The sequence below is a fragment of the Zootoca vivipara genome, chromosome 7 (genome assembly GCF_963506605.1).
Source record: "Zootoca vivipara chromosome 7, rZooViv1.1, whole genome shotgun sequence".
NCBI classification, from domain to species: Eukaryota; Metazoa; Chordata; class Lepidosauria; order Squamata; family Lacertidae; genus Zootoca; species Zootoca vivipara.
The window spans coordinates 75277386-75288490 of NC_083282.1; the positions used below are offsets into that span (position 1 = coordinate 75277386).

Below are 11105 nucleotides of genomic sequence, written 5' to 3' on the forward strand. Positions count from 1 at the left end.
TTTTCCTTCTTCCAGATGGCCTACCTTCCCAAGTTGATGAGCCTCATGTGCCCTCACTTCCCTCTACAGTAGAAACTGCCTTCTTGACTGTTGGACCCAATGTCAACCCGTTTCCTAGAGTGTGGCCACTGCTGCATACTGACAGTTTCTAGGAGCCACAGGTGAGAGCTGAGTGCAGGGTGGGGATCAAAGACAGACAAACTACCCCAGAAGCAGCATGACATGCCCCCCCATAGGTAGTATCTGTTGGAGTGTTGTGGGTATCAAAGAATTAAAATAATTGGGAATGCTGACTCAGCAGCATGTGGTGACTAAGCATCAGGAGACATGGGGTGTTGCTTAATTGATCCATTGCCAGCTAGTATAAAGAGGCATGGTTGGCTTCCCACTTCAGTTGGTAGGGATGTGAAGAGGTGACGACTTCTCCTTTGAATGTACCGGTAATTCCACCTGTATGGTGTGTATCCTGAATGTAGAAAGACTGCTTTACAATGCTGCAAAACTGCAACTGAATAAAGCCTTACTGAAAATCCAGCTTGCCTCCTGAATGCTTCCTGTGGGGCTCCTGTACATCACAACAGCACCCCTCCCCTAATACCCCATACACCTCGGATTTTACCAATAACACATGGGCATGAAACAGTGTGTTATGCCAATGTGGGTAGGGGGAGAGGATGTTTTCCCAAGACCAAAATCTTCATATGGCCTGCTAAACCACTTCACGGGAAAGAAGGTGAGCAGGGCAGAGCAGTTTGCTGTGGGAGGACTGTGCTCCCTCCCTCCCCTGGGCCAACAACTCTGTGGAAAGGATGGCAAAAAGAGAGAACCAGACTGGCAAAGAAAACATCAGAAATTAGATCCTGCTCCAGCTGTACTGCCCCCTCCACCCACAGGGCCATCTACCATCAGCTGTGCCCTGTGGGAAGGATCCTGATGACCTGATATATGTGTGTGCAAGCCAAATGCAAGAATTTGTATCCTGAAAGGTAAGATGCTCAAGACAGCATGAACCAATAAAGAGTTTATGCATACATATGCACTGGCATGGTAGATACGCTGGATTCAGAAAGATCTAGGTTCACATTTTTCTTAGTGAGGATGGTCATCAGGTGACCACGAACCAGTCTTTGGCCCAGTTTGTACATAACACTAAGCCCAACCATAGCTTAGTGCAAACATGCAGGTTCCTGGAATAAAGATTGTGGCTGCTGTCCTCCTCCTCTGCTCCTGCAGCGCTACCCAAGGCAAAGCCATGGTTTGGTTTAGCATTCTATTTGAATCCAGGGCTTATGGTTTGACTCCATCAACACAGAAATCTTTTACAGAATTTCCTTGAAATATACCGGTAGCTTTGACATTTTTTTTTTTGAAAACTTGGGATTTCAATGCCAAAGTTTTAACTATTGACACCACTTTCTCAGATCTTGCTCTAGGCTTTTGTGTTTTCAAAACCCATTTTTTTGCATTTAACTAGGAAATGGATAATGTAGCACTGACATTTTTAAAATTGTTTTTACTAGCTATTTTCAAAACTAAATGAGGCTTTGTCCTTCTCCTTTGACCAACAATGCCTGCAAAATAAGGGACAGACAATTCTCCTTTTTGCCTAATATTTGACATTCTCTTCCCCCACGCAATAACATTAGGATAGGTTTTCATTGCCTGCAAGAGTGTGTCCAGACATTGTTCTTTTGAAGCTTCTTATGCAAACACTATTAATTAAATGGTGCAGCTTTAGATTTAGGTCACAGGAAAAACCCCAAAGAGCTACAATTCTGAGTAAGTTCTGTTGTTGGGACTAGAAAAAAAAATCTTAAGCACTGTTGGGACTAGAAAAAAAAATCTTAAGCACTGTTCTGAAAGCTCCATCTAGTGGATATTTATTAGACACTGAGTAGTGTAAGAAGTGGAATTTTGAATGACTGCTTCATTGCTCCTCTAGAATGTTGTAGGTATTCTTGTCTCCATGCTTTCTGATATTTAGTTAGGGCCAAGGAGAAGCACTTGCCTAACTAAATCAGGGGAATTTAGGTGTACTGCATTGTATCCTTGGCTCCAGAACTGTTTTTTTCTTGCCCTCCTTCTGTCCTAAAATAGGAAAGAGACAATAAATCTGAAGCAGATTATGTGCTTGAGACACTCCTTTCAAGTAGGACTGGTTATCTTTTAATCATACAATAGCAAGGCAGACTTCCTCTTGAGAAAAATGGGAATGGAAGGGCTATCTGGTCAGTGCTTTTAGCAGTGGTTTGATTTGATTTCCACTTTGGCTAGGTGTAAAGCAGGCTTGATTACTATGATTACAAAGTCAAGTTTCCTCTCAAAGCAATGGTTCTGCTTTCCATTCTAGCGTACATTTCCCCTATAGTGTAGGAGATGCTCAAATACAGCGGAAATTTGCTAATCATAAAGAAATCAAAGAAGTTAATTCAAGCCTTTCTCTCATATACATTAGCATATGGAGGCCCCATGGTTCCCTACCGCTGAACAAAATGGCACTAGTTGAGAAACCTATAGTAAAAAAATCAGGACGAGTGCATAAACGCTTTCCAGAACTGTGCAAGGAAAATTTGTATCACTTCAAAATTATTTGCAAGAAACCTCAGGTGTGGACTGCTAAACAGAAGTGGGTGACAGATTGGGGGAATGTGAGAAGAATCTTATGCCTACACTTGCCACTGAAATGGTGACCAAAGCAAAACCAAAAACTGATTTGGGGGATCCTCCACAGGACAAACATCTAAGGATTTAAGGAAATCTAGAAGAGTTTCAAACTAGCAAGAATTGCTTAGAGGAGTGTTACACATCCCTGACTTACGCCAAACGATTTCTTAGGTATTCCTGTTCAAGATGGTGTAGAAGTATGCTCTAACTATTTAAAAAAAAAACAAACTGCAAGGATAAAGTTCAGCATTTCAATCCTTTGAAATGGGTTGGCTAAAACATAATCCAAGTCACAGTAACTTTTAAAGCAAGCAATACTTAAAATATGGCTACTCTGAAAAAAAAGAATAAAGGGTAAAACTCTGCCCAATAACATTCCTGAAACTTTGAAGATAGTCTTATGCACCTTTCAGCCAGAGGATATTATCTCTTTTTCACTTTATTTAAAAAACTACACTGTATGGCGCAAATAAACATTTGATCAAATACGCAGCAATGACAATGGACACATTTCCAACTATGGCACTGAGGGAGCATCTCACTACCACCACTGAATTTCCAACTCATGATTCTTATGTCAAGTGTACATCATCTCTGCCATGTGGGACATTTTCTTGGGAATATATAAGTAATACTCCATGTACCCTGAAAGATCTTCAATAGTCACATCATCCACAAAGACTCGAGCTTGCTCAGAACAAGACCGGGCAGAGCTTGATGAACCCATCCCAGAATGCGATCGGTTTGGCAAAGATTGCGAATGTGCTTCCAGGACTGCCTTTTCACATTCCGAAAGGACACTCCGCAAACCGGAAAAGGAGTATGCTTCTATTGCTTGCCATGGTTTGCACTGACATTCTTTGTCCACGCAAGGGCATTGCTTCTCGTAACTCAGCTTGGAGAGTGACTGGAAATCTGAGGGTTGGCTAGGATCCAGGCTGGTTTCAAAGGTCAAAGAAAAAGCAGGACAACTCTTTCGCAAATTCTCTGAAGGCTGCTCCCTTGAGAAAGTGCTCCGCTGTTCTGCTCTGGCCCTCCTGCAGTTGCTGCTATCGAAAAGGGGGCATCTCTTTCCTCCCAAGTATGGCTCTTCTGTAACACTGGGGTCTGGACTGATTTTGTGCTTTGAAGAATCCATCTGGCTTTTGTGCTTCAGTTGGTTACTTGCAGAAGATGCTTTCATGCTGCAATATGTAAACTTGGGAGGATGCAGGACAGGAGATTTAGAACGCCTGCGGCGCTGCGGCCTCGTTGCCCCTCTCAAGGGTTTCCTTGCACACCTGGAGTAGAGAGCAGCAATGTTACTAGAAACTGACTCTGGAACAAAATGCAATCCAAAATAAGGTAGTGTTGTCTGTTAAAATTATTTGCTACAGTTGTGTGGAAGAAACAAGCTGCATCTCATGGTTTCTCCTGATAATTTTCCCCTGATACATATCAAATCCAGAAGAAGAATGTGATGCAACTGTAACCTAATCAGAAACTGCATTATCATTATCAGCCTTAACGGCAAACCTTGGCATTTCTTCCTGTCATGTATAAGCTAAACTTATCATCAAACTAAACATTAGAGGACAAGAGAAATGGAGTACAGTAGGCTTTACCCTATTGGCTAAACATCCATTATAGCCAAATACTGGGAGATAAAAGAAGGGTTTAACTAAAAGGTGTTGAACATAGTTACTAGTGAAGTGTCTTACCCATGCCAGTTCTCTCTTGAACAGGGTTTAACTAAAAGGTGTTGAACATAGTTACTAGTGAAGTGTCTTACCCATGCCAGTTCTCTCTTGAACAGGCGGTTTGATGCCTGCCTCCATCAACAGCAGCTCTGACTGGAGCTCTCAGTCCCATGCTGTCACTCACAGATGTAGAAGTTCTGATTTAAGGGGCAAATGACATACGTATTGAAGTATGATTCAAACGCAAAGTATCCACCTATATTAGCAAACAAAATGGAATATTGCCCCACCATTTTTTGCTTATCTACAGACAAATAGATAAAGAAAAAGGCTGCCGCTCAGTGGTATTCTATGCAAAAGGTCCCGGGTTAAACCCCTGACATCTCTAAGTAGGGCTGGAAAAGATCCCTGCCCTAAAGTCAGGATAGCTGCTGTCAGTCAGTGTAGACCCTGAGTGGGAATCTCTGGCCTGCAGGCCAATACTGGCCCACAAATTTGGTTCACAAGGCCATTTCCTCCAAGCCACCTGTCAATCAGCTGACAGGAGGCTGGGGTTCAGTTCTGCATTGCTGTGGGTACCTGATCCCAGCAGAATTTAACCCCCACTCAACAGCTGATAACCAGGGGTTAAATCCTGCTCAGTGTGGCTGTGTGCATCTGTTCCCTGCTAAAATCTCCTGCTAGAGTTAGACCATCATTTTGGCAGGGGATTCCATGCAAACCTGGATCCGCTGCTAAGATGATGAGGGAAAATCCATCCCTTTCAAGTGGAGAGTCCCAATACACATACACCTCCCTAAGTCAGGATCAGACTCCTCTGCTAAAACTGATGGTTTTTGTTTTTTTTACCATGTTGTAGCAGGGAACTGCTGCTAAAGTGAAGGAAGAGAGATTCCCTTTTGGCAGCACCTTGCACGTGACATCATTGTGATGTTATGTGACTGACAAGTGGGTGGCTTCACTGTCTGGGAGATCAGGGTTCAAATCCCCACTCAGTCATAAAGCTCACTGGGTGACCTTGGGCCAGTCACAGCCTCTTAACCTACCTCACAGGGTTGTTGTAGGGATTAACTGAGGAGGGGAGTGAACCATGTACCATCCTCCTTGGAGAAAAAGATGGGATATAAATACAATAAATCTCCACATAGCCGCAACTGCACCTGAGCCAGCCACAAAATGTGCCTAGGGAATTTCTAACACTGCCTGGCATGCCATTCTCCTTGCAAACAAAGAAGTAGTCACAATCTTAGCTATTCTACAGGTACAACAGCCCAAACACCAATAAGAATATCAGACCCATATTGTTCATAGATGTATAGAAGTAATGTAATGCTGATGCCTTTCTTCAGAGTCAATTCTATAATAATGGAAAGACAGTAATACAATCCTAAAATTGTCAAATACACAGGAAGAGTAAATAGGACTGCTGTTACCTACCCGGTTGGATCCACTCTCAACTTTTTGAAAGCTGTTTGCAGGCTCTCTTCCTCTCCTTCTTTAGTTTCTGAGTCCATTTGCAGAGTGTTAGAATGTTATTGGGCCTGCCATATAATGAATGCTAACAAAAAATAAATTAATTAAATTTGTGTTGATGTCGAGAACACCAAGTGTAGTAAGCATATAGTAAAACTCTACACAACTGAAATTAAATATATTGCTTCATCCACCACTCAGACCACATTTTGACTCACATCGATAGTTCATGTGAAATGCCACCGTTAAAACAGCAGGCTCCTAGTTATTTGATGAAAGGATTCCATGGGCAATTTCTACTGGAAACCCAAGACAACCAAGGCACACATTTTCTGCTTTACTTTGAAACCTTTTGCCACATGGGTTGATTTCCAGTAGAGAATAGTGGAATGCACTATGCGAATATTAAGTAAAGAGTTGCCTGGTGTAAAGGGAGAATTAAAGTGAATTAACAACAATAGGGCCTACTCCCAAATAAGTGGGATTTGAATTAGGATTCCAGCCTAAAGGATTTCTCCCTTCGCATAAAGCTAGATTGTAGCAAACCAAATCCTACTCAGAGTAGACCCATGTCCATTAATAGATGAGCGCTGCAATCCCAGAGTCGGTCATGACTGGACCTTTACCTTTTTACCTTGAGTAGGACCAGCATTAGCTGCAACTCAGTATTTCTACACAGCACTAAGGATTGGCTAGAATCAATAGACAATATCCCCCCCCCCTTTCCTCAACCAATCTTTAGCCACAAATTAATTGCACTGGAGAGATCTATTTAATAGATTAATAAAATATTTATCATACAAGCCAGCATTCAAGGCATTCTATTTATGATTAGAACAAGGGCTGAAAAAACATATGCTTCAAAAGCTGGAAAGATGGAGGCTACTAAGCGGAAAGATTTTTCACTGGTCAGATGGGCACTACTCACATATATTGGGGGACGGACGGACAGGGGACCCTATATTGCTCAGTACAAGGAGACAATTGAAAATACTCACCAGAATGCCCTAACCAAAACACAAACACCCTTAAGTGATTTTTGTTGAAATTAATTTTGAGGACACCATGGCCCAGATCTGAAGCTGTGGTACACGGAGGGTGACTAAAAAGCCCGGGCCTGAGATGAAGTCCTGGTATGTTCATATGGGTAGAGAGTCCAGTTGTTCCCAAATGTTCCCCAGAACAGACCACTTGAAAAATGCTGAGGGATTCTAGCAAACTACTTAATGAAGCTCCAAGTTGTATTTAAGCAAAGACCCACACAGAGGGCATTGCAGTACCCCAATTTGAATGTAAAAGAGACCAAGTCTGCACTAAGTTTAGGAGGGAGCCCCACCCCCATTGTGTAGTTAATCCTTTCAGTCTAATTCAGGCATCCCCAAACTGCGGCCCTCTAGATGTTTTGGCCTACAACTCCCATGATCCCTAGCTAACAGGACCAGTGGTCAGGGATGATGGGAATTGTAGTCCAAAACATCTGGAGGGCCGGAGTTTGGGGATGCCTGGTCTAATTCACCAGCAAAACTAAATGTGTTTCCATGAGCATTTCCCCATTCTGACTGTTTAGATGCCATCCCAGCTAAGCATGAAATAAACACACAGGACGTATTATTCATGTTATTGTAATTTGGAATGGCTGCATGTGAATGGCTGCATGTAGAATTCAGAATTGCATGTAGAATTGTAATTTGGAATGGCTGCATGTAGGGCACCACGGAAGGCACCATAGGATTCAGAGGCATAGAAGTGGGAACGAACAAAGCTTACTTGACTGGAGGCTATGATAAAGAACAGTGATTTATACCCATGCAAAATGACATCCACAATGCTTCTGCAGCTGCTTCTCATAGCAATGAACACACAAACAATTACATCAGGATCAGGGTGCTGGTGCTTTTTGAAGGACTGATTACTATATACTGTACAACACCACTGCTAACTTAAAGGGGTACTTTAATTTACAAAAGCATGCTGCATTTTATAAGCTGAATGAAATTGCTGAAGATTAATTAATGACAAAGTATCAAGCCCTATTTGACCTTTGTCCTACCTGCCTTCTTTTGGTTCTAAGCTCTTTGGGCAAGGATTATGCCACATTTGCACGCTGTATTCTAAGCAAATAGCTAGTCCTACTAAACGTAGTTGTACATGATTAACAAGTCTGTTATGAAGTCAGGGGTGTAAAATTCACACACACACACATACACAAACAGAAAATGGACACCACGCTTCTTCAAGCAAGCACCCTCTAGTTTTCAAGAAACTGCAAACCATATGAATACTGACTCTTTACAGCAAACACATGGGGCACATAATGCACTTTGAGCCAACACACAGGGTTAGAAATGCACTTAATGGGTTTATTTTATGGTTATAGAGTATATATAGCAGCTCAAAGAAACAATGATTTGCCATGGAAGGAAGTTATTTGAATTTTGCAGCTGAGGACACCCAAGCTGAAATTTTATTTCTTTAAGCAAACAAGTACAGAAATAACATTTAATACTTGTGTAAATCTTTAAAAGACCAGTAAGACAGGCTGTCAACTAATAAGTTTTGCCAACTTTAGTGATTATCTTTCAGAATGAAAATATAGTGATTCATTTATATTAGAAGAGTTCCCAAAACCCATCAAGGAACCAATAGTGTAAGAGTCTTGAGAAATTTCTAGCAACCCATGCCTGAAGAACTCCTATTAGTTTCATTAAATGTTTCCTCCTGTGAATATTTTTAGTTTAGCGGAGCATTTATTGGGCTCCCAGATATTGTTGGAGAGCAATGTCTATGCTGACTTGGTCATGTCCACAGAATGAAAGATAGCAGGATTCCCCAAAGATGTGCTCTGTGGGCCGCTGGCTTTAGGCACTAGGCGCTTTTGCAGACCGATTATGCATTACAAAGATGTCTGCAAACAAAGTTGTCTACAAACATGACATGAAGACTGGCAACATCAATGCTGCTGTGGGGGAATCCCTTGCAGGTGACTGCAGTGCCTGGAGACAGGCAGTCAGGTTGTGCATTCGTAGCAGGGACCAGAGGAGAAATGACCGCTGGGAGCAGCGCAGAGAGAAGAAACACCATGGTACATCAGCAGCACAACCGGGCACCTTCATCTGCCCCAGCTGCAACAAAACATGTCTCTCTGTATTGTTCTCTACAACCACAGCAAGTGCTGCAACCTTCCAAAAGTTTGACTTCATCCCCAAAGGGGCACTCCTCCAGTGTCTCCCAAGACAGACAGATGCAAACAGGAACAACTCCCATCATCTCTGACCACTGGTACTGAAGGCTAGGGATGACAGGACTTGTAGTCCCAACATCTGGGGACCCCAGGTTGGGAAAGACTAATTTAATGCACTACTTTTATTGGTGGCTTATTACTTCTTTATAAGTTTATAGTAGTTGTTTATGAACTTGGGGGGATGAGTTCTGCTGCTTCTCACTGTCAACCTGCAGTGACAGTGTATGCCAGACTCCATTCTGCTTCATGCTGATGGACAAAGTGGGCCATCTGATGCATGGGTCAAACTACCCTAACTTTCAAGTGTGTAGTATGCCAAACATTGCAGACTTCTTGGAAAGAGGTGCCATATGGCGTACTGGCATGTATCACCAGAAAAAAGCACTGCTCCTCACCTGCAGAGATGCAGCCATTGCTTCTGCTCCCCTACCTCCAAATCCTTTTTCATAAAACTGTTAAAAATATTTTGATCTTCATGGATTTCATTTATCAATCTCTTATAAAGAGGAAGGGAAAGACAAAACTCTTTAATTAGGGAATAAACTTAATTACAAACTTTTAATTTTTAAACTTTATTTTTGAGTGGAACAGGGTAAATCTGTTTCAGCAAAAACAACAGTTATGGCATGTTATGTGCCAGCTTCTCATAACCTGATGCCCTCCAGGTACTTTGAACTACAACCCTCTTCAGCCCATCAGTTTGGTCACTTGTCAGGGATGCGGTAAAAAAAACAAAACAAAACACCAAGAGGGCATCAGGCTATGGAAAGCTAGCATGTAACATGCCGTAACAAAGGTTTCAGGGTCTTTGTGACAATGTGAGCCACCTTAAAGGCTATTTTTAACCTGGTGCCTTGCAATGTTTGCTAGAGCAGTGGTTCCCAATTAACTAAGTACTGCGGATACACATGCCGGTACTATAAAATTCACATGCTATAAAAACATGTTTTTCCCCTGAAGTCATAACAACTTAGGAATTCAAATTTAGGATTAACTGGAAGCGTAGCAGTGTGATCTTTGCACGCGTACTCAGAAATAAGTACCACCAAATTCTTACCAGCACAGGGTAGTAGTTAGGAGTACCAGACTAAGATATGGAAGATCCAGGTTCAAATCCACACTCTGCCATGAGCCAGTTACTCTTTCTCAATCCAACTTAACTCAACAGGGAACTAAATTAGTTGGGCCTGGGTTGGGAGGAAAAACCAACAACTTATAATGACCCTCAACCAAAGAGCAGCATAAAAATGAAATTAAGCTGTAGGCCAAACCCTACAAGACTTCTGAAGTGAAGGGTGGTGGTAACCCAGGACAGGACCTTTTTCTCTTTGGGCGCCCTGCTTTTACAGCATACTCTCCAGGGAAATTTGCCTAGAACCCTCTTAAACCACTTCTGCTGCACTGCATTCTTCTTTACTGAGAGGATATTACGGTACTTTATAGAACTTTGTAAACTACTTCGGGTATACCTAAAAAAAAAGGAGGGGGGATATATAGGTGCTTAAAATAGCTTTTCAAAACGTCAGGATAAATCGCCAAGTAATTTAGATCTAGCAAACAGATGAGGCAGGCAAGCAATCGTCGATATGTCTCCCCCCATCGCCACAACGCCCCTCTACTTGTTTTAAACCAGATGAGCAGCTAAAAGAGCAGATCTAGGCTTTAAGTAGGAATTCTGTGGATATGAAGGGCTACTGAGGGGAATAAAAGAACAGGCACAGTGGACGGTAGTGGAGTTCGGTCGAGGTCCTGCCCTCCGCCCGACCCCCGTTCGGCTCCGCTGAAGCGAAAGGCGCAGGAGACCGACAAGGGACGGTTGAGACCCGCCAGAGTAGATCCCGTCGAGGAAGAAGCCCTCCCGCCCAACAGCCTCTTTCCCCTCAGGCTCCCAGAAATGCCTGAACGACGCGAACCTGTTTCCCTCGTCGCGCCCCCTCCACCCCTCCCCGCTTTCAGGTACCCACTCACCCGATCAGCCAAGGGAGCCACTGCCGGAAGTGAACAAAAAATCAACAGGAAGTGATGACACTGCGGACGCATGCGCTCAG

General features: G+C 42.8%; 1 protein-coding gene across 2 annotated transcripts; it reads right to left on the reverse strand.

Annotated features, from left to right (window-relative positions):
* Positions 1-2886: 2886 nt before the first annotated feature.
* LOC118089371 (oxidative stress-responsive serine-rich protein 1) lies at positions 2887-11065 on the reverse strand. 2 transcript variants are annotated; one of them, XM_035123967.2, is made up of 4 exons: positions 11026-11065; positions 5781-5901; positions 4436-4540; positions 2887-3944 (listed from the first exon to the last, which is right to left on the reverse strand). In XM_035123967.2, the coding sequence occupies exons 2-4, from the start codon at positions 5855-5857 to the stop codon at positions 3242-3244; spliced, it is 885 nt and encodes a 294-aa protein (XP_034979858.2). In that variant the 5' UTR covers positions 5858-5901; positions 11026-11065; the 3' UTR covers positions 2887-3241. The 2 variants fall into 2 exon arrangements, with proteins under 2 accessions (XP_034979858.2, XP_034979859.2); XM_035123968.2 differs by lacking the exon at positions 11026-11065 and having other exon boundaries at positions 5781-11011.
* Between the last annotated feature and the right edge of the window lie 40 nt (positions 11066-11105).

What these genes read in the sequence shown, in the direction of transcription:
- LOC118089371 (XM_035123967.2), bottom strand. Translation starts at nt 5,857, where the DNA reads ATGGACTCAGAAACTAAAGAAGGAGAGGAAGAGAGCCTGCAAACAGCT. An exon ending in TTGAGAGTGGATCCAACCGG is followed by an intron (nt 4,541 to 5,780) that starts GTAGGTAACAGC and finishes CCCTTAAATCAG; the next exon opens with AACTTCTACATCTGTGAGTG. An exon ending in TCAAGAGAGAACTGGCATGG is followed by an intron (nt 3,945 to 4,435) that starts GTAAGACACTTC and finishes TCTCTACTCCAG; the next exon opens with GTGTGCAAGGAAACCCTTGA.